We start from the raw sequence: 23,563 nt of genomic DNA on the forward strand, positions 1-23,563 counted from the left end.
CGAACCAACAACCTTCTGCTTAACAGTTTAGTGCTTTAGCCACTATACCACCAACACTATATATTCTATCCCCTAACCCAAATCCTCACAGAAACATTTTTGCATTTTTAAATTTTCAAAAAACATAATTTAGTATGATTTATAAGCTGTTTTCCTCATGGGGACTGACAAAATGTCCCCACAAGGTCAAACATTTCGGGTTTTACTATACTTATGGGGGCATTTGGTCCCCACAAAGTGATAAATACACGCTCACACGTACACAATATCATCCAGAACACACTCATTTAAAATATCGACTAATATCCACTAGGGTAATCCAAGAGTAGGACGTAAGAGGGCAACCATACATTGCAGCACAATGCTGCGGCAGGCTGTGATGAAAAATTAAGGAAACAGATAACAGAAACTACGAAACACCTGGAAATAAAGTGAAGCAACTGTAAACAAAAATTGCTGTCTTTCTTAGACATCTTGATTGTTAATTTACATTTATTAATTTAGCAGACACTTTTATATAAAGCGATTTGTCACGAGGAGGCAGTAAAATGAGAAGTGCCACAATACAAGTTTGAAATTGCTCAAAGAAGTAGGAAGATAAGACAGTGGTAAAAGAATGGAATGAGATTTCTTATTTTAAGGAGGAAATAAGACAGTTACCAGGAACAAAAATAGACAGATGCCTTGCAAAACCTCCCCGCCACTGTTTAGGAAAGCAACTCTATTTTGAGCAGCCTTACAATGTTTGTTACAGCCAGATTAAACAGAGGAGTGCCTCTGAATGATTCAATCTTTTGCTCTGTCCACCACCTTTCTCTCTCATGTTTCAGGCTTTTACTCCTGTTTTTAGAGTCTGACCTGTGCTCTTGTTCCATTGGGATCTCACTGTGAATTTTCTCAGTGTCTTGCACTTTCCCACAAGAAGACAGAGAACAGTTTGTACTATAAATCAGATTAAGTTTACCACACTCTCTTTGAATCACCAAAACTTCCAAAATTTCCAGACTTCTAATCACATTATCAGGATTTATCAAATTAAAAACTACATTTAAATTGTAATCGGACAGAATTTACATGTAGTTTCATTATAAACACAGGGTCATGTTGAGTTTATCTCATTGACATTTATGCTGATGGAATGGTGTTTTGGTGGAGTCTTCATAATTAAAGCATGGATTATGTTGTGTTCATATTGTGCTATTTTGGAATGTTTTCTTCCACTGTTTGGAACTGTTCAATGGGCTGTGACAACATACTATAGTAGGCATGCCTCCAATTAGGGTCTTACATTTTCCTCTTCTTTATATAAACATTCACACAAACACCCAATGATGCAGTATTCTTAATGCTCTTAGAATAAACAGTTACCTAACATGTCTATGTCAAACATTTGACACCCCACTGGACATGACATGTCACAGCTGTTTTTTTATGGAATATAGCAAATCATTATGGGAGTTAGTGAAAGAGACTGGGAGGTTGATTATTAGCTCCTTTGGAAATGACCCAAGACTAGTATAGATCAATGGTTCACAAACCTTTCAGGCCAAACTCCACCTTTGATTAAGTCAGGACATGCATGTTCCACCTTGTCACCACCATAATTGCTTATTATTTAATATCAATATTATGCTGTGAATATTGTGCTCATGCTGTGAGACCCTCATTGGTCCCTTGACTAGCCCTTGGGAAGAGGGTTGACTTACTGCTCTCACCGCTCTGTCCATGAATGACTATATGGATGGGTGGGCAGTTTGCCCAGAACAAAAACATACCTAGAACACCAAGAGATTGCTAAAAAAGTTATATATTTGATGGGATTGGTCCTGACTGAAGTATATATTATAAGGATTGTACATTTCCAGATCACAGTTTGAGACAAATAATGTGCAGCAGTCTTCTCAGTAATAACCCACTGTCAAATTCCACTGCCTCATTCGTCACCATGTGGTTTTGGTAAAAGCTTGACACTGCATAATCAGGATGTGTGATTGTCTGTCTTCGCGTGTGCGAGTTTGTGTGTTTAGCTGTTTTCGTAACAGATTACTATTAGTCATCGTTACTTAGCTTGTGGACAGATGGACATAACCATGGTCTTTCAGCATCCTATCAAGGTAGGGAAACCCTCCATGGCTGAAGGAAAAGTGAGAGTTACTTCCTGTCTGTGGGTCTGGTTGGCCTTCTACACACAGCAGAATGAGTGAGCTACCTTCATTGCATTTTGAGTTCATTTGATCTAACATTTTATAGTTTCAAACGTATTAAATTTATGAAGCTAATGAGAATCCCTGAAATTATCACATTTATTTTAAGACAAAATGCTTAGTTGTCATTTTCAGTTTTGTTTAAGGTAATTAAATCTAAAGTTTTTCATTAACTGTCCAATAAGTGAAAGGATAGTATATTGGGCAAAAAAAACAAACTTGTGCCAGGAGCTAGGGGGCCCCCATATCAAGAACCATTCTTAAGTGTGGGCAAGGCCGCCAATAAGGGGGACAACTGGACCTTTTGTCCCGGGCCAGGGCTTGAGAGGGGCCGTACTGGAGGGGGCCCACAGAACATCTGGTCCATATTGTAGAGCGCATCTAAACACGTTCAATAGGACAACCCTATCAGACAACTGACTGGAGGAGGGCCTGCTGAATATATTTTGTACCAGGCCCAATAATGTCTAACTGCAGCCCTGAATGCGGGGAATAGATTTGTTATGAAAATGACTGATTTTTCAGTATACAGGTTATGCTGCTTTGAATGTGGCCAAAAGGGGGTATCTGAGAAGACAGTCTACTGTCAGAATACTGCCTGCCTAACCTTTGGAACATCTTTCATGTTGGAACAGCCTTTGTGTCTATTTTACCTTAAAATCGATAGGATTTGGAATGTAGCTTTGCAAGTCCCATAGATGTCTTGCAAACACATCCACACCACTAAAGGAAATACACAACAGAGGTGTAAAGGACAAGGTTAAGGGTCATTGTATAGAAAGGTTAGCCTGTAGACATCGGATAAACACAACCCAGGCTGGACGTGCCCCTGAGAGGTCATGTGACAGCTGAAAATCTGGACCGGCTGGAATGGGATGTTCTAGGGTTGAGAGTCATGTTTTCAAATTAAACCTTCTTGAATCCTCCCAAAATGTGCTCTTTATAAAAGGAGCTTGACTACATGATGGAATGTGTTGATATGCAAGAGGATTTATGTCCAACATAAATACTCAGACAAGCAAAAAAGCCTCTTAGAGACACTCTTGTTAACACTGCTGCATCTGTTGACCATCTTTGTGCCCTTTTCACTTTTTACAGTTTTGGATGGCATCCTAATGGAGTAATGACATGGTGCATTGAGATTTCTGTGTCCTCATTTTAGCTAAAACTGGTTTATGTGCCATGATCATCTTTAAGCACTGAGTGTTAAGAACTACTGCTAGTAAAAAAGCAATCTGATTACACAGATTGGCCTCTCTCTGTTTTCTTTCTTTATACATTCCAATACGCATTCTATCAATTGACTTTTACCACTTTTGAAAAGAAAATAAATACAGCAAATAATTTAATTGTTTAAAAATAGAGAAGTTGCATCAGCATTTATTAAAGGTCGCCTAAATCTCATTATGGTAAATGAGAAATTATGTGAAGCCACTTTCTCACACTTACATAAAAACATGCCTGGGAATTATTACATCCTAAGTTTCCCATTTGAACAGAAATTGGATCATTATTTTGTATTTAGAAAATGTATCTCTTGGCTATAGTTAGCCTTTAACCCTCTGGGGTCTGAGGGTGTTTTGGGCCCTGGAGAAGTTTTGACATGCCTTGACATTTGTGCTTTTTTTAGTTGCTTAAAAAACATGAATGGCTAAAGTCTGATAACACTGTATTCAGAACAAACTGGGCTACAATAATATGTGAGCAACATGTATGTACAGGTTTGTATTTTTGAGAAAATAACGTTTATGCATGGTTTTTGAAAAACAATTTCAAACATTCTAAACATTTTTCCTCGTGCCTTTTGAGTACTGGATCTTGTAGCCTAGTGTTTTTGCTACAAAATGATGTGAAAACCATCCTGATCACTCATTCATACAAAACAATATAGTCATTTTACTTTTGTAAGACACTTTTAGTTTTAGAAAGGTCATATGCGAGAAGGCGATAATGATCATGAATATTGATTGTAATTCACACCTGAGGAGACAAAAGACCCCTCCCCTGGGCCTATCAATGAGGAATGTGACAGAAAGAGAATGAATATGATGAGACTTAATGATCAAAATCAAGTTTTAATTTAAAAGAAGTACTCTGACTATACATTTTCTTTACATAAAGACTTTACTTAATTATAGACCTACACTACCGTTTAAAAGAAGTCTCTTCTGCTCACCAAGACTGCATTTATTTGATCCAAAATACAGTAAAAACAGTGATATTTTAAACAGTTTTCTATTTGAATATATTGTAAAATGCAATTTGTGATCAAAGCTGAATTTTCAGCACCATTACTGCAGTCTTCAGTGTCACATGATCCTTCAGAAATCATTATAATATGCTGATTTTCTAATATGTGCATATTTAAAGTACATTTTACTAATTTAACATGAACACATATTTGCAAGCACAAGCTTTGTTGATGATAATGAGGCAGCATAAACACCAGTTAAAATATAATCTATACATTCATATTATTTTATATCATATTACATATCATATTTATATCATACAAATAGCATAACATTTAAATACCTGCTTTAACCGAAACAGCATTTAAATGTAACTAAAACTTGCTTATTAGGACATATTTCAAATTTCAATACTCTGGCTGGCAAGTCTGGAAACAGCCCCACTAGTAAAATATGTACATGTTTATATAAAATAGCATGTCAACTAATGAAAACTTGTCCGAAATTGTATCCATGTCTGGATCAAGTCTCTCTTCAAAATACAAACATTCATCGTAGTCCCGCTCTGTTTTAACTCTTCGTCACTATACAGGAGTTTTCTCACTTGTGTATCGTGCTGTCTTTTAAACACGCTGAAAAGTGAATAAACTTTGTTTTTACGGCACAATCGGGGGCGTGTACCATTTGCTTTGATTGCCTCAGCACATTACCGTATGAATGGTGTGCTCTGCTGGTGGGTGTGATCACATTAGAGATAATTAGCTGAGCCAAAACTGTACATCGCTTTGTTTCATACAGATTACATTACAGGAGAATATTTGTTTTAAATTTGAATTGTTTTATTTAAAAGTAGACATTTTAAGCTTTCTTTAAACATATGTTTCATGTTTGTGTGATAAGTAGTCACAGAGTTTGTTCATTTTTGTGACGTTTTTCAGATATATGCTCGTGAACACAGAGACTGCTGAAAGCTCACCCTTATTATTTTCTTTATTTTACAAAAGCACAAGGATTTGTTGTTATTGTGAGTGTACACAAATAAAAGTAGACCCTTTATAGTCTCTAATGGTGTCTTACACTTATCTGTATGCCCCAAAATGACGTAGAATTTTATGTTGTTTCCGCTGTAATGACGACGGCGTAGAAGTACCATTACTACTAAAGGCTGGATTACACTACATGGCTTTATCACAGATTTAAGCATTAATTTGCAGATAGGTAAATGTGGCGTCGTTGATGATTTTTAACTCCAGTATGCAGATTTTGGGACAGTCAGCGTTTGACAGATTTCACAAAGAAATGCACTGTAGATGATGGGAAATGTAAGCGCAGCGTAGTTCTAGCTGGAAGACTCACAGTTGTACACCATCACACCATTAGCTAGGTTTCTCCTAGCCAATCATGTGTCATCCATCACTTTATAAGCTTGCTCACAATCTATCACATTGCTGTTTCACTGTGCCAACATTGCAACCTCCACCACCCCACTGCCACCAGTTGAGTCCCGTCCTACACTTTTTGCGCACAATTTGCGCACTAATGAAAATTGAGCCCTTAAAGTCAAAGCCTCGTCAGTGTTGTAGACGTAGACCCTGTCCCAAACAGCACCCTAAGCCCTTGCAGTCCTCCTCTGTGGTTATACTTATGTACTCACTTATAAATTTGCTTATATAGATGGATTTTACTCCACAAAGAAGCAGCTTCAATATGGCAGATATGTCATGTTGTGTTTAGACAGACTTTTTAAAGCTGATGATTTTAATGATGCAGCCTTCCAGATTTACTCTTTAGAACTGACGGAAATCTAGAAACATGAACAGAAAACATTTCAGCACCGAATAGAAATAAAAAATGATAAAGAGAAAAGCACTGAAGAGAGGGCTAATTTTCCCAGTATACAGTTTTATAACTGTATCTCTCCATCAATTATACTATTTCAAGAATTGCAGTACTCTTTAGCTCGGGTAACATTTTTGTTAGGAGTGAGGTCAGGAGGTCTGTGTTTAGTAATGTGCACCCTGACCACAACCAGGCAATTAAACTTGATACGTCAGGCCAACTGTTACAAATGATCAGAGGTAATACTTTCTCCAAAAGCAATCTTTGTGATGTGGCTATTAACTATTTTATGATCTGGTGGCTGTCTGCTTTGTTTCTCTTTTTGTTTGGTTTATTATGAATTGTTTTTAAATGTGAAGAAGGTGATATGGTTCATGCATCAGTCCAGTATAAACCATGCACACCAAACACAATGGGGCATTCTGTCATTCTTGTCTGATGAGGTCATTTCCAGTCTCCACTGGGAGATTCCAAGTGTGTTTAAGATAATGTCAGCCCTCTGAAGATGGAATTTGTAGCCTGTGACTTCAGATGCTCTCAGTGGCGTGTCCATGTAAACATGATGAAAAAATGGAACTCTTAATGGCTGTGTGCACATTTAATGTTGGTGATGTGAGAAAAGCCCTTATACGACCACAATGCTGTAATCCAGGTAGGGAATTACAAAACAGATGTGCACACATGTTAGTTAGCAGCATTATAACAATGCTGCTAATAAGGGGCCATGACTTCATCCAAGAAGGGATGATCCCACAGCTGAACAGACTGGAATCACCAGATTTCCTTATATTTTATTGCTTTAGAGAGCTTTTCCTCAATACCTGTGCTCTTGACTGCAGTAGTAGATGCAGATTAGAGTCTTTGTCAAGTGCTGAGTCAAAAATGGAATTCCAATGAATAAGGGTTGACCAGGAAAGACATACTTCCTGTTAATATAGGATGTGGATGTTATACATTCCTGTATTGAACAAGATGGAAGGAGAGGTAGGTAGCTTCCTTTGGACATTGTTAATGCAACACAAATGTTGCTTGAACTGTAAAAAAAACCAAGCAAAATTGTAACAGTTTTTTCAGTGGATGTACTTTACAGTACTGTATATCATAGATGGGCATGAGTTTGGTTGCATTTGATTGCCATTGCTGTTCAAGGTGAATACCTACACTATGTTAATTGCCTGGGTATGCCACAAACCAAAGGCTCCTTGAAACTTTCTTTTTCAATAAGAAATAGCTCCACACAGGAAAGACATCTTAACTCATCAAGCCATTTCATGGGGTCGTTAATGTATTTAATTCATTTTACTTTTTTGAGAAATTATCTTCATGCAGCTGAACTATGTGTAGTGGATCAGACAGAAACATGGAAAATGGAATAGACTGCCAATATTTTATTTTATTTTTATTATTATTTCATTCATCTTGATTTGAAGGTGGTGGAACACTGTTCCAGGTCATTCTGGCTCTATATAATGGGATAGTTCACCCAGAAATGAAAATTATCTCATAATTTCCTCACCCTCATGCCATCCCAGATGTGTATGACTTTTTTTTAGCAGAACACAAACAAAGATTTTAGAACAATATCTCAGCTCTGTAGGTCCATATAATGCAAATAAATGGTGGTCAGAACTTTGAAGTTCCAAAAAACACATAAAGGCAGCATAAAAATAATCCATAAAACTCCAGTGGTTAAATCCATATCTTCAGATTGGATTTGTGTAGGTGTGGTTGAAAAAAGATAAATATTTAAATCTTTTTTTTTTTACTATATATTCTCCTCCCTGCCCAGTAGGTTTGCGATATGCACCAAGAATGTGAATTGCCCAAAATAAAAGAAGAATGTGAACATGAAAGTGGAGATTTATATTAAAAATTTACTTAAATATTGATCTGTTTTTCAGCCACACTTATATCACTTCTGAAGGCATGGATTTAACCACTTTATGTGTTTTTTGACCTTCAAAGTTCTGGCCACTGATGCAATTCACTTGCTGTGAATTGACCAACAGAGCTGAGATATTCTTCTAAAAATGTGATCTGCAGAAGAAAGAAATCATACACATATTGGATCAACATGCATAATTTTTGGGTGAACCATTTCTTTAGCTCCTCACCCATATTAGGTGCTTGGCCTAATTTCTCACATTCTAAACTCTGACTGTTACTTTTATTGGCTGTTTTAGCATTTCACAGCCTCAGTTTCCAACTAAAATGTTGTATTAAGCTTTGCTTTGTTAATGGAATCTTTAGCAGATCCTTGTTTTATTTGGTAACACCATCTTAACTGCCTCCATATGGTGACTGTAATCTGAGGTCTATTGGCAGAGATGTCATGTTGTAAGGCTGGTTTTACTGCCCTAATGTAGTAGGTGTGAGAAAAAGGCTGGACATTTTAATCCCATTTGCAAATGTTAGTTTATTGAACAAATGAAGAGTTAACACATGTATCACTGTGCAATTTTCAGTGTATTTCTATCTGAAGGAAGGAAGCCTCCCTGAGCTTTACAGATATGAGAAGCAAGAGAGATTGAATGTTACATTTGGCTGGGCACCAACAGGAAAGCTTTTGTTTTCATTTTTAGAAAACAAAAACAACAACAGTACTCTGATTCTTAATTGTCCCACATGATAAGCCACCAAAGAAATCAAGCAATCTTTAAGAGGTTTGAAAATAAGTGCTCTCACATGTAAAACTATAGGAAATAATCATGTGACTGTAAGTATAATGCTCTCTCTCATGCTGTTCACAACTGACCCCTCATCTATTTCATTAACACTCACAGAGCAATGGTAAATGGTCTACACTTATATAGCGCTTTTTTAACCTTAGAGGTTACCAAATCACTTTACACTGTGTCCCAATCACCCATCCGTACTCACATTCACACACCAATGGCGACAGAGCTACCATGCAAGGTGCTAGCCTGCCATTGGGAGCAACTTGGGGTTCAGTGTCTTGCCCAAGGACACTTCGGCATGTGGAGTCGTGTGGGCCAGGAATCGAACCCTGTGATTGGTAGTCAATCCGCTCTACCACCTGAGCCACAGCCGCCCCTATTAACACTCAATAAAGCAATGTCATCACACAGAGGTCTGACTCATTTAATGTGTACACACTGCACATTAAACTGGGATAGGACATGGTTTGCCACCGCAGTAGGTCATATACATTTTTTTATATAATTTACTCACCCTCATATTATGACGTTTGGTCTTGAGACACGTGAAAATGAATGATGTTTTACGTCAATAATGGCAAACCTCATGTGGCATGTCTGCATGTGTCACATTTGATTTAAGAGCAAGACAGTCTGTTCGTCACACAAAGTTACTGTATGGGTTCAGAAGATTTGGAATACAGGGAACAAGGGCCCTGATTTACTAAGATCCCAAATAACGGGTACTAATTTGCTTGTGCAATCTATCAAATTGCATGTGTGCATCATAGCTGTTTTGCAGCTCATTTACTAAGAAAATGTTTGCAATAACTACACATGCAAATAATTTGGACACACCCACCATAAGGAGGCTTTTGTGAGGGGTACTTTCACCAAATTGCTTATATTACGACTCTCAGTAAATTCCATTTTATTTGTATTCAATATGGCATTTATTAATATAAATATGTTTCTTTATGGGATTATACTGTATGATATCATCATAAATTCCCTGCTATTTAAAATGTGTAAGGGTAGTTAATGAGAATACATGTGTCTTGAATTGTTTAATAATGAAACAGAGAAGAAAATTAGGGTTAGTTCACCCAAAAATGAAAATTCTCTCATCATTTACTCACACACATGCCATCCCAGATGTGAATTACTTTCTTTTTTTCAGCAGAACACAAACATCTCATCTCTGTAGGTCCATACAATGCAGCACTTTAAAGCTCCAAAAAAGTACAGACAGTCATAGTTAACGTATCCGTTTGACTCCAGTGTTTACATTAATGTCTTCTAAAGTGATCAAATCAATTTGGGTGAGAAACAGATCAATACATAAGTCCTTTTCACTATAATTGTTTACCTCCGTTCGTTCTCCAATGCACGTATATTAGGGGAATCAGTTCAAGCTGCCTCTCGAGTGACTTAAGCACACTGGCGAGAACTGACACAAAACAACTGGAAGTGCAGCTTGATTTGTTTACAAGAGAACTTTGTTCACAAACTTCATTAGTTTTGCTTTGATATGAGCATGACGGTATGCTTACGTCATGCCAGAGGCAGCGTGAAGGGATTCCCCTTATGGATGCGCATTGTAAGGACATACAGAGCTGAGAAATTCTTCTAAAATCTTTGTTTGGATTCTGCTCAAGAAAGAAAGTCATACAGATCTGGGATGCATAATGAGAAAATGTTCATCATTGGGTGAATAATCCCTTTAAACCATTGCACCACTGATGCAAATCTGGAATGTATTGCCAAACCACAATAAACTTGACCATGGCAAAGTTGACGGCAATCTGCATGGGAGAGAACCAGCGCTCACTGTTCGTTTAGTGGAAACATCTTATTGGCATACCCATGCGGATCGGCTCACTTCGAGCACCTGCAACAGCACTTAAAATCAGTGGTGAAGGGTGGGCTGGGGTGGACCTGGGCCCTCCAGAATTGGACCCAAGCCTACCCAGAATATTAGAGATTATTCTATATCTTCAAATGTACTGTATATTTATGATAACTAAAAGAAAATGCATAAATTCTGATTTCTGAAAGTGTGAAAGAACTGTTTGAATGCACCACCTCTCTGTTGTTAAGGAAAATTAAAAAACAAATAATAATAATAACTCAAAAATAATTTACTGGCTACGCCCGTCCTTAAAATATTTTGCTATTTAAAAACAATGTTCAAAACATTGAAATACGATATAATATGGACATAAATTGTTAGTAGGCTATTTATTTATTTAAACTTATTAGAGTAGCGTTAACATCAGTTATGTTATCAGTTATGACAGCATGATGCATCGCTTGAATCAGATAAATACCTGCCTTTCATTTGTTTTGACTTGCTCTCGCTGTTTCCATGACTTTCAGTAAATCAGGGCGAAGGTGTGTTGACCACTTTTATTGTCGTTTGTTGTCACTTTGGAGCTTGACAACCCTTGGATATCTATTCACTTTCATTATGTGGAAAATAGCTGCCAAAATCTCCTTTAAAAAAAAAATATTTCCAAGTACTGTAAATCATAGGGGTTTGGAACGACATGAGGGTGAGTGAATGATAAAAGAGTTGTCATTTTTGGTTGTAATAAACTAAAAACAAATAAGAGTTCTGTACATACATGTTACTTTTTGTTTCACCAGTCACCTGCTTTTATTGCATGTTTATAGATCTTATTTTTGACAGAAATTTTAATTTACATCTCAATAGGTTTAACTCAGTTTAACTTTGTAAATGTTTAATGTTCATTAGAAAGGTCTGTGCTGTGGATTGAATTACCTTCTAATAACTGCATCTGCTAATATTAAACAGGACAGGCAATGTACAGTGGTTATAAAGATATGCATCAATGTTTTTACAGTGCAACATTCATGTGACAAATGCTCATACTTCTGCTCAGGCTTAAGGAAACAGAAGCATTAATAAATCAAGAGTAAATCAAGGATAAATTGTGCATAAAGAACCACTTGTGTGCTCCCGATTAAAGCCTTATTGTATTAATTTTTTTACTCAAGGCCAACAAATGGCCTTTAAGCGACTTAAAGGCTACAGACAGATAGTGATGCATTATGTTCAGGTTATTTCTGAATTCATGCTGAGAGCATCCCTTGAGTCACCGGTTACAACTGACAAGAAATATTCCATCTGTTGCATAATGTATATAATATGGATTCTCTTGTACAAGTTTTACTGAACAGCTGGTATAACTCTTTTATTCTTTCCACTGCAGTATAAAGATAAAAGCCAGCATGACACATGCTGTTTCTCACTCTCACATACATTACACTCTACATCTGTCTTCTACACTGTTTAAGCTAAAGAGACCCTGTACTGGCTTCTCATTGCTGAATACACATGGAAGGAAGCCAAACTGACAGAATCCACCCAAACTGTTTGTACCTCAGGGATAGGGGCCTAATTTTACAATCTTTTTCCTTATTTAACACTCCCCTGCACTTGCTATGCACACTCATTAAGTTAAAATACTGAGAGACACCTCTAAGTGACCTCTAAATGCTCCCTCTTAAACACCCTGCATGTTTTAATTGCAGGGGTACTTCCCTCTCCTCCTCCATCTGCTCCATTTAAAAACAAAATACCAAGCCAGGATGTATCGAGACTCAAGAGTGTTTCGAGATGTGTTTACGAAATTAAATATTTTGCCCCGAGCACAATTTTAATTTCTGACCCTGGTAGATTTACTACACTGTCTAAAAAGACTGATCCATTTTCATCACTTGCAAAATTACAATGCTGACAGTCATTCCTAAAGCTGGATCAGAACTGGGTGCAGTGTGATGAAACCTTAGTGTTGTGTATTCGAGAATGACAAATCGTACACATCGCAATCTGGCATGCATACAACAAAATATGATTATTTCAAGAGATTCTTAATTTGTATACATGCAGCTCGATACAAATGTTCAAAATAAAAATTATTAGCAAATTAATTACCCCCAAAAGCTGAATAAACTACAGTACACTTTAAAAAATAGCCTCATTCGATACTGAGAGTCAAACATCCCACTTTCTGGGAATTGGCTTTAAATGAGCACAAAAGCAGAGATGAGGACTCAATCTCTGTTGTGTCTTTCTTTTCATGTTCCTTTCTTCTTTTACGATATCACGGGCGCTTTGCTCTGTGAGTACTGCAAGAAGCCCTAGACAAAACCAGCCAAGAGACGTTTATGTTTCCATCAATCCATGTTAGCGTTCACACTCACGATTGCACAAACGGGCCTTCAAACACAAAATCTATAGATAACACACTATAAATATTTCTCTTTGAAAGCAAAGACATTTGAGCACTTCCATTTTTCACATCTATAAAACCATTACTTGTTAAGAGTTTTATCAACACTCTTATCTGCTTTTGTTCTTTTTTTCTGCTCATGTCATGTTTGGGTTTGAGGGAATGCAAGACTGACCCAGGAAGGAATATCAAAACACACATTTTAAAGCATTTCCCCTGCTGTTCTGATGCAGGCTGCAGATTAGCATGTTGTGATTTGAACCGGGCGATAGCCATCATAGGATCTCTGAGTGCTAAAACATGCACTCAATCTATAAAGCAACATATACACATGTGAAGAGATCACGGTACTCATGCATGACGTTTTTGCCAGGGGTGGGATCTGACCTCAGTCATGCCATGGAGATACAGGAATGTCTGATCCTCAATAGATCTGACTTTGGGCTTCAGAGATCTGATGGTTTTGTCTAACAGGATGGAGCAGGACAGAGAGGGCAGAGAGAGAGAGAAAGAGATGATTTTAAAATCCTCATTCAAACTCTGAGAATTTACATTCTTTTTAAAGATAGGTTTAAAATGACCTAGTTTTTTACATAATAGTTTACCTAATGTGTCTAATAGAGTTTTGGAACAAAAAACATGGGATTTGTGTCTCTTATGATTTAAAATAAGTATTAGGACACTAAAGTGTACCCATAATTTTTTTTTAAAGTGGCTCCTACATTGATGCTCTGCCTATTTTCCATGTTTTAAAGGACTGACTGCTGCAACCTGATGGAAAATAAGCAAACCTGTTAAGAAGTAGGTCCGACATTTGATTCCCTTGTAGTAAGGGAGACATTTTTGTTAGCTTGTCTGTAGATTGGCGGAAGAATGTCTCTCATTGGCACTAAGATTGCAGTAGGGATGATTTAGTCAGAGCTCGGTCTGTTCACATATGGCAATGACACCCCAGGGATGGCTTCATGGTTCACTCCAGGGGCGATATTTGAGCCTTAAAGCAGTGATTCTCATGGTCCGAAGCACCTACACACTGATAAAGTTAGGACATTAGGAGGGCTCACGGGTGGGGGCAGTGTGCTCTTAGGCCCAACCCCTGCAGCTGGTGCTACTGCTAGTTAGGCCTGTTTCTCCAGATGTGTAGACATTTGGCTGGCTGCCTCACACGTGAGCTAGAGAACAGCTGCATGCAGAGTGGTTGAATAGAATAATGGAGAAGTCTTGTTCTGCTCCCAGGGTCCAGTATCATGCTGACACCAGCTGTCCATTCACTGATATCTAGTGGGATTTAAGAGAGCATTTTATATGGGTTTTAACACTAGAAGAGTTCTGTTAAATTCTTTACTTGATGTCCCTGTTTGAGAAGTCATGCACAGACAATTTTAGCAACACAGGGCCATTGCTAAAATGTGTGGGGCCTGTGATAGGTTATACCATAGGGGACAACCCCCACCCAAAACTGGAGACTATTAGTCCATCACTAGCATCTCCTCTTGCTACTGACAACACCATGTGTTAACTGCATCCTAGTGGTTCATTGTGGAACTGTGGAAACAGTTTATATTAAATATGTTATGTCATTTTCTTTTTGCTTGCAGGGTTTAGGGTGTTCAGGATCTTCATGTGGAGGATGTGACTGCAGTGGTGTGAAAGGGGCGAAGGTGAGTAGGTTTTCCTCTGGTATCTAAATATAAATTATGAATTAGTAAACACCGTTACATGCAGGAAAACACCTTTCCCAATAAGACAGTAAATTCAAATTAATCTTGTTTTAATGATTTTTAGATATTTTCAGAGGAAAACAATAGAAAAATGATTATCAAGAATACGATTTTTCCCCTAATATCAAAGGTCTTACTAGAAAAAATAAATGAGTATCTAACGTGAATTTTCTTGATAAAAAAATATGATCATGTCTGGTAACGTGCATGTAAAATGGCTAGAAATAGCATTATATATATATATATATATATATATATATATATATATATATATATATATATATATATATATATATATATATATATATATACACTGTATAATAAAGATTTATTGTTTCCAACCATGCTTTCATTAGCAAGCATTGACACATTCACATGTACACCAAGCATTTTGAGAACAATTGATTTATTCCAAGAAATTTCTATTTGGTTATGTTTAAATGAGAAGTGACATATGAGCACATCTTTGCCAGAATGACAGTTCAGAATAAGAAATTTGATTTATTTTAGCATTCTTTCATATTGATTTAAGAGTAGGTGTCATTAACACAAATTCAGAAACGATCGATTTCTTTTTATTTCAACAAATTCAAGGGTATTTGACTGCTAGTGAATTACAGTAGCATGTAGTTAACACTTTTTCTCCAAAAAGTTACCATCACATGGAATTACCATTACCATTCCCAACAATATCAACAATCGACACCATCACACATCATAACCAAATCCACTTGAAGGCAGATCGAGGCCATGATCAGATCTTTTTTCCAGGACATGTAAAATGTTTTATAAGTTTAATTTTTTTCAAGAAGTGAACTGTACTATACATACTGTACACACCCAACACAGTAATACCCTAAAAGTTGTTATTGCATGAGCGTTCCTTTCAATAAAATCTTTTCAATGCAGTTTATATGTCAGAGTTAGACCATTAATCTCACATACAAGGATCTGTTGCTCCATCTAGTGGTGCAGTCATGAGAACAGCCTGTTTTCTTTTGCATAAGTTCAGGAGATCAGCTGCTCCTCTGAATGTGTATGAAAAAACAAAAAATGCTGGAAATATGACACTCTTGGACTATGGTTTCAGTTCTTTTAAATCAATTTTTCTTCCTCATTAGGGGGAGAGGGGGTTCCCTGGTTTGACTGGCGTTGTTGGATTCCCTGGATTACAAGGTCATGAGGGCCCCCAGGGGCCAAACGGACCAAAGGTAAAGTACACTAAAAGCCACTATCGGCCCATAGGGGTTAATAGGTTAACATCAACTATTTGATTTGGAATCATTTTTTATCTAAAAAGTCGCTTGCCAGAGACTGTTATTTATCGTACAAAGGTCTTTAAAATCAGACATTGAAATGTTTGGAAATATTATATTGAACTGCATTGGCCAAACACTATGTAAAATTATTAGCATGACATAGGTTGAATAGGAAAACTGACAACTTTGAAACACATAAAAGACTCCATAAGTGTGATTTATTAGCCTAATGCACGGAACAAGTGCTGGGCCTAATATTGCATAAGCCTTTTCCTTATAGTTTGAGTGTTTGGTTTCTATTTGTCTCTTGAATTTTGATGGTTTCACGACAAATTCACACAAAACACAATGTGGTCGGCACAAACCAAGTTTATCCTTGTTGCAAGTGAACCCAAATATACAGTAAAGAAGATATGGGCATTTCTTGCTACCTGTCCATGTTGGCATCTGCCTAATTTGACTAGCTTTTACCAAGTGACAGGTTAATTAGTGCCAGAATAGTGTAGAGATTAATCACAGAGCATTTGCCATCAACAACAAAAGATATGAAAAGTGTTTCTCCCCCCTTTTAAAAGATAATGAGCCTATTTATTTAGCTAAAATAGCTACGCACGATTATATGGTTAGTAAATATCCACCATTTGACAATCACTGTTCTAATGGATCTTATTATGATAAAAGCTTATATTATGTTTCAGTGTTCTTTCTTGTTTTTTTTTCCTATGCAGGGAGATGCAGGACAGCCAGGAGCTCCAGGAATGAAAGGAACCAGAGTTAGTGTCCTCATCTGTCTCATGCTTAGGAATACCATAATTTATTCTGACTCGTTAAGATACAGTGCTAATTTGCAAAGCCGATACATTTTAATTAAGTTTCATTTGACATAAAAGTAGCATTGTAAAAAAAATAAAATAAATGCAGCATTTGACCAAATAGATTTAGAAGTCTAGATTAGTTAATTCGTTTTAATGACATTTCTTTTGCAGGGCCCACCTGGTATGGCTGGTTTCCCAGGATATCCAGGTATTCCAGTAAGTTGTAGCTCATTTTGAAAACAAATATCATCAATTATTTTGAATGTTAAGGATCACTGGTAAACGGCATAGTAACCTTTTATTAAAATATTTTAAAGGGTATTCCAGGACAAGAAGGCTCTCCTGGACCTCCAGGTATCCCAGGCTGTAATGGAACGAAGGTAAACTAAATGTAAAGTGGGTTGATTGTGATGATTTGTCACAATGTTTACATGATAATGCAATGTTTACATGATAATGCAATTCTCAGTCAAAATGATTACTTTGGAGGGTTTGTTTTTTGTTTTGCAGGGGGAGCGGGGTTTTGACGGCATTCCAGGCCTTCCTGGATTGCAGGGACCACCAGTAAGAAAACTTGTCTCATATATCGTATCTTATCATTTTATATCATATCACTCTAAAATGTCACATTTATGACTGTATTTAATGTATTCTGCTATTAAATTAATTACATTTTATATAATGTATTATAACACTGATTCTTCTTTTTACTTAGGGTATTGCAGGTTTTCCGGGAATGAAGGTATATAATGCAGGAACTTACAATAATTCTGTATATCAAGCAATAAGCCATGAGAGGCTGTGTTACAGTGATTTGCCATAGGTATGGGGTGATCTTAAGCATGACTTGAAGCAGAGTGAACCCTTTAATTGTAGTTAAACCACTGTAACGCATAGCCTTGAGTGGCTTATTGCTTTTATAAAACATAACCAACAACAGTATGATATGATAAAGACACAAATGTTCACAAAAATTTTATTTTTGTAATTAAATGGCTAACATTCGGAACAAACAATGAATCCGCCAAGTGAAATAGTTGGCACAGTATATAGAATAAATCTGCATTTTACATCAATTCAAATGCAAATAATCCAATCAGAGTTTGGGGTCAGAACTTCTCTTGTCAAATATTCTTCATAGACTTCACATGATTTCAATATATCAGATCATTAATTTATTTCTGTAAATGTTGACTAACGTCTTGAAAATGGTGTAATGCCCTCGCATTCATGCCCATACATATTTCACTCTTACAGGGAGACCCAGGAGGTTTTACTGATGTAATCATCCCTCAAAAAGGAGAGAGGGGCTTCCCAGGACAACCAGGTTCAACAGTAAGCATTTGCATTTCAGTGAACCAGTTTATGTTCAGACTGAAAATGTGCATTTACTTTTTGCATCTTCGTGCTTAAAGGGATAGTTCACCCAAACATGAAAAATATTTCACCATTTCTCAACCTGTATGATGTCTTTTTTTATTCTTCACAAAAGGGGATATTAGGTCAAATGTTTTGGACTGACAGCTTCAGTCACATTTAACTTTTCATGTATAGAATAAAGGTACAATGAATATGAATGTTGACTAAGGCTAACATAACTGATGACAGAATTTACCTTTTTGGCTGGACTATCCATTTAAGGTTATATGCTTTGTTCCATTGTTTCAAAACTTTTACTCATGTTCTTTTCTTTTTTAGGGACCACCAGGAAATCCGGGACTGCCAGGGCCAATTGGCCCACCTGGACCAGTAGGACCTTCTGTGAGTCTTAAAAATCTATAAAAATTATCACACGTGAACTTGCTGCCTGTACTGGTAGTCAATGCAGTCTTGAACAACTCATTGTCATACGATGATATCCAATATTCAGCAACATTCTTTTCAGAAATGCATGTTTGTCATTCAATCCTGAATCTCACACCATGCCATTTTTCTTTTGAAGGGAAGACCTGGTGATCCTGGCCAAAAGGGAGAGCCGGTAACTGTTCCACTTATTGTGTACACATGCTTATCTGAAATGTTTTGCACATACGACAGTGTTTGTGTCTGGAATTTGTCAAATTACCAGAAGTCTTGTTGACTTGCAGGGTGACAGGCTGTCATTTGTTGCGGAGAAAGGACAAAAGGTTAGTCCACTGTGCTAATGAATACATCTTAGACCAGCATGAATCTCCATGTTGGTCCGGGCTGGTTTATGCTGGTTAGTGCTGTGTTGGTGCTTGTCTAGTGAGGGAACCAACATTTTAACCAGCATGGTCTTTCTAAAGAAGCTAGTTGACCAAGGGAGGCTTGATCCTTAAACTAATTAAGAAGCCTTGTAAGGACACCAGCATCCAGAGCTCAACATATGTTGATGACCAGCAATGACATTTTTATCAACTCTTTGACACATGTTGGCTAATAAGTGTCTGAAATGCATTGGAAATGACACTGGCAAGTAATAGACTTGATCTGCCTGGATCCACAGGTGTTCTCCTTACAATTGAACATAACTGAAAACTGAAATAATGATACAGGCAATAAGCCAACTTCATATCTATATACATATCTGTATTCGTTTCCAGACAATTAGTATCTTATTCTTTCTTTACTTCTCTTTTTAGGGAGAAAGAGGCTTAACAGGTCCTCCCGGTCCACCTGGTAGAGGAGACGAATTAAAAGGCACTGGCACAACAACTTATTTTCCTGGAACACCGGTATGATATCATCAAGATTCCAATGGTTATTCATCATTATTTTCTTTTTTGGCCTCAGCTTTGTAGAGAGTGGCAGCAAAAAGTTTGGACATTTAAAGCCTTAAAGTCTCAGATCGCATGACCAATGGTCATTTAGTGTGCATAGTTTTGTGACTCGTGCCGTCAAGTCGCAGACGCTACAGTGGATTTCAAACCTGATGAAAATCTGCCCGACGAGTCATAAGTTGTGTACACGAGTCCGGCAATGAGCAACAGTCAATGAAATATAAAGAGAACACAAGTGAAGAGCAATGCATTGGAAAGCAGAAGACAAAAATCATTCAAAAATAAAATTAAACATGACCCATGTCTTCCGAACTGGTTTCTCATGATTATTTTCTGCTGTTTTTGTTGCATTCTGCATATTGTTTGTTAACATGTTATTGTGAATAAACGAATACACTGCAAGTCATGTAGTGTGCTCTTGGCTTAAACCACACTTAACCCTAAAAAGGTTATACATTTAAGAGGCAGGATCAATGAGTGAGTTTTTGTGAAAAATATTGAAAAGGGGGTTCCTGCAAATACTGAGGACATACGACTTTGTATATAAAGTCTTGCAAAAACTCACAGTCTTTATCTAAATGTAAATGGCAGCATTTTTTGAGAAGGCAGTTGACCTCAAGGCAAAAGCTCCTTTCTTTTCAATGTTATTTTCATGAATTCAATCAAGCTCCATCCATCCATCCATCCATCCATCTTCAACCGCTTATCCGAAGTCAGGTCGTGGGGACAGCAGCTCCAGCAGGGGGCCCCAAACTTCCCTATCCCGAGCCACATTAACCAGCTCTGACTGGGGGACCCCGAGGCGTTCCCAGGCCAGTGTGGAGATGTAATCTCCCAGCTCGATGTGCCTGAAACACCTCCCCAGGGGGCATTCTTACCAGATGCCCAAACCACCTCAACTGGCTCCTTTCGAAGCAAAAGAGCAGGGACTCTACTCCGAGCTCCTCGCGGATGACTGAGCTCCTCACCCTATCTCTAAGGGAGAAGCCCGCCACCCTTCTGAGGAAACCCATTTTGGCCGCATGTACTCGCGACCTTATTCTTTCGGTCATGACCCAGCCTTCGTGACCATAGTTGAGGGTAGGAACCCTTTTAGAAAAAAAAAACAAAAACATGGAAATGTATTATGTGAGTCCTAATGTGTTGGAAAATAGCAATTCATTAATTTTCAGAGGTACCTTTATATGCTTTCCATTTTTAGGGTTAAATTGTATGAATGTCATTGTATGAGAGCAGCAATGTAAGTGACAGAAAGATATCACAAGCAATCTTTTCAAACAAAACATTTAACAAAAATAAATTTGTAGGTTTTAAATGAAAACAGCTCAACATTTAAATGTGTCCATATGCATTTTGGGGCTGCAGTTTTTATTTATTCATTAGGTTAATTTTAATTAATTTGTAAAGTCATTTTTGCAGTGATTTAATGTAAATAAGATGATCGTGTAGTCTCAGCTACTTTGGTGTTTACATGTTTTCCAGGGTGAGCAAGGAGAGAAAGGAGAGAAAGGAGACAAGGTAAGTGGTAGCAATGATGATTTATAAAAACTGGGTGACACAGAATAATGTTTCCTGTATCGATTTGCATATTTGACCTGTAAAACAAAGCCTTTGTGTTGATTGAATCCTTTGAATTCATTGATTTTGTTTTACTTATCTTAAAGTTTGAAGAGATGTTAATGACAATTACTTTTGCATTTCCATTCTGCACAAAGGGTTTCTGTGTACCACATCAACATGGAATCAAAGGTGAACATGGACCGCCTGGACCAAATGTAAGTACACAAATACACAACTACACAAGCAAATCATACATTGACCATAAATCCTTCATCTTTAGTTCTAATATACATCCTGATTTTGAATTAGTATTAATTGTCAACCCACAATCTCAAAGAACTGTGCTTTATGGTATGCAAAATCTGAGCTTCACTTTATGTTTTCAAGGGGAAACCAGGAAAAGATGGACAGAATGGAGAAAAGGTAGAGTATGGTGATCTAAGACAATGATAATTACCTAGTTTTTACTCTCTTATTTCAATTAATTTGATCGCATTCAAAGATAATCTTTTTGAAACTCTTTTTGTTTATGATAGGGGGAAAGGGGTTTCCCTGGTAGTCCTGGGTTTGAAGGCTTGAAGGTAAGCAATCCTTTCTTGGAGAAGCATCCTCAAGATTTGAAAACAATATGCACCATTAACATTATTTATTTTAAAGTAATTTATTTAAATTATGACTTTTGTTCCTGTTAGGGTGACAAAGGAGAAAGAGGACCACCTGTATATGTAAGTGGCGATACAAGAGAGGCCTCAAAACATTGCAAGCAATTAATAATATCTTATTAATACACACTTGCTATATGGTATATGAATAATATATATTATTAATATATTATATTTATATAGGTAATGATTAATGTTGTAATGTTTAGTGTGTGTGTTCATGTTTATTCTGTTGGTTTATGTTTTCATGTCTTTTATTATGAAAAGTCTAGTTCCTGGTTCTTGTCATGTGGTTTCATGTTTCCCTCCATGTTCATGTGTCTTGTTTTCATTGGTTCATTTTTTGATTACTTTGTTATTAGTTCTAGTTTGTCATTGGTTTAGTTTCATTGTCTTGTTATCTTGTATAGTGTTCTGTAACGTTGCTGGCAATGATACCTACTGGCGAAGCTTGACTGCACGCCTCGTAGGCCAGGGCAATAGCGTTCCTCACCCAATGCGACATAGTCTGCTTGGTGGCGGCCGCCCCCCCTGTTGCGGCCCCCATGGCAAACGAATAGTTGCCCAGACTTACGCCACTGGCTAGTGCGGTGGACATAAGTCTGAAGGGCATGGACAGAACAAAGTCTGTGAAGTCTTTCCTGCTCAGGTGTTGTAAACGGCGGGGAGCAGAAGGCTTCGAGAGTGAATGGATGTACAGTCGAGAAAGGAACCTTAGGCAGGTAGTCAGGATGAGGGTGAAAAATTGCTTTAGCCATTCCTGGGGCAAAATCTAACAGGCTGGCAAGACAGACAGAGCCTGTAGATCCACAATTATTTTTAGAGAAGTAATTGCCATAAGAAAAACCATCTTGAGAGTCAGAAGTTTATCAGACGCTGACTCTAGAGGTTCGAAGGGAGTCTCAACCAGACCCCAAGGGCTATTGCTAAGTCCCATGAAGGGATCCTGGTCCTAGCAGGAGGTCTCAGTCACATGGCTCCACGAACAAAGCGAGCGAGCAAGGGATGTCTCCCCAATGGCACCCCGTCAATCAAGGCGTGGTAAGCCGATAGAGTGGCCACAAAAACACTGAGAGTGGCGGGGCATGTGCCTGCTGACAATTTTTCCTGCAGAAAGTCCAGAACTGAAGCAATCTGGCAGTTAACTGGATCTGCATTATGTGCACTGCACCATCGTTCAAAGACACCCCATTTATTGGTGTAACTTCTTCTAGTAAAGGGAGCCCTATCACTTAGAATGGTTTCAATAACTTTAGGCAAAAGCCCAGTGTCCCTCAGTTGGTATCCTTCAGGGGCCAAACATGAAGGTTCCACAGCTCGGGCCAGGGATGAAATATTGTCCCCTGCGCCTGAGACAGAAGGTCCCTCCTGTCCAGAATCGTCCAAGGCGAGCCGTCGAGGAGAGACATTATCTCTGAGAAACATACCCTGTTCGGCCAGCGCGGCGCTATCAGTAAGAGGCAGGACCCTTGCTGGCAAACTCTGGCAAAGACTCCTGGGAGATGATAAACAGGGGGAAACGCATACAGGCGCATTCTGGGCCATGTATGCGCCATCGGGTCCAGACCCAGGGGGAGAGAAGTAGAGGGGACATTGCGCTGTCTGTTGAGATGCCCACATTCAGGCATCCATGGATGTAAACAGCCCTGACAGA

The 23,563-nt window shown here is 37.8% G+C and overlaps 1 protein-coding gene across 1 annotated transcript in view; it reads left to right on the forward strand.

Moving 5' to 3' along the window:
* Positions 1 to 23,563, forward strand: part of LOC127658570 (collagen alpha-1(IV) chain-like) — a 96,445-nt gene that overhangs the window by 35,449 nt on the left and 37,433 nt on the right. Inside the window, exons 2-18 of the mRNA XM_052147929.1 lie at positions 14,750 to 14,812; positions 15,994 to 16,083; positions 16,860 to 16,904; positions 17,118 to 17,162; positions 17,264 to 17,326; positions 17,457 to 17,510; positions 17,662 to 17,688; positions 18,204 to 18,281; positions 18,645 to 18,707; positions 18,889 to 18,924; positions 19,034 to 19,072; positions 19,550 to 19,642; positions 21,170 to 21,205; positions 21,403 to 21,462; positions 21,635 to 21,670; positions 21,784 to 21,828; positions 21,940 to 21,972. Of these exons, the coding sequence (XP_052003889.1) occupies positions 14,750 to 14,812; positions 15,994 to 16,083; positions 16,860 to 16,904; positions 17,118 to 17,162; positions 17,264 to 17,326; positions 17,457 to 17,510; positions 17,662 to 17,688; positions 18,204 to 18,281; positions 18,645 to 18,707; positions 18,889 to 18,924; positions 19,034 to 19,072; positions 19,550 to 19,642; positions 21,170 to 21,205; positions 21,403 to 21,462; positions 21,635 to 21,670; positions 21,784 to 21,828; positions 21,940 to 21,972 (906 nt within the window). The remainder of the gene's footprint in view (positions 1 to 14,749; positions 14,813 to 15,993; positions 16,084 to 16,859; positions 16,905 to 17,117; positions 17,163 to 17,263; positions 17,327 to 17,456; positions 17,511 to 17,661; positions 17,689 to 18,203; positions 18,282 to 18,644; positions 18,708 to 18,888; positions 18,925 to 19,033; positions 19,073 to 19,549; positions 19,643 to 21,169; positions 21,206 to 21,402; positions 21,463 to 21,634; positions 21,671 to 21,783; positions 21,829 to 21,939; positions 21,973 to 23,563) is intronic.

This window comes from Xyrauchen texanus, chromosome 18, assembly GCF_025860055.1.
Source record: "Xyrauchen texanus isolate HMW12.3.18 chromosome 18, RBS_HiC_50CHRs, whole genome shotgun sequence".
Classification (NCBI taxonomy): domain Eukaryota; kingdom Metazoa; phylum Chordata; class Actinopteri; order Cypriniformes; family Catostomidae; genus Xyrauchen; species Xyrauchen texanus.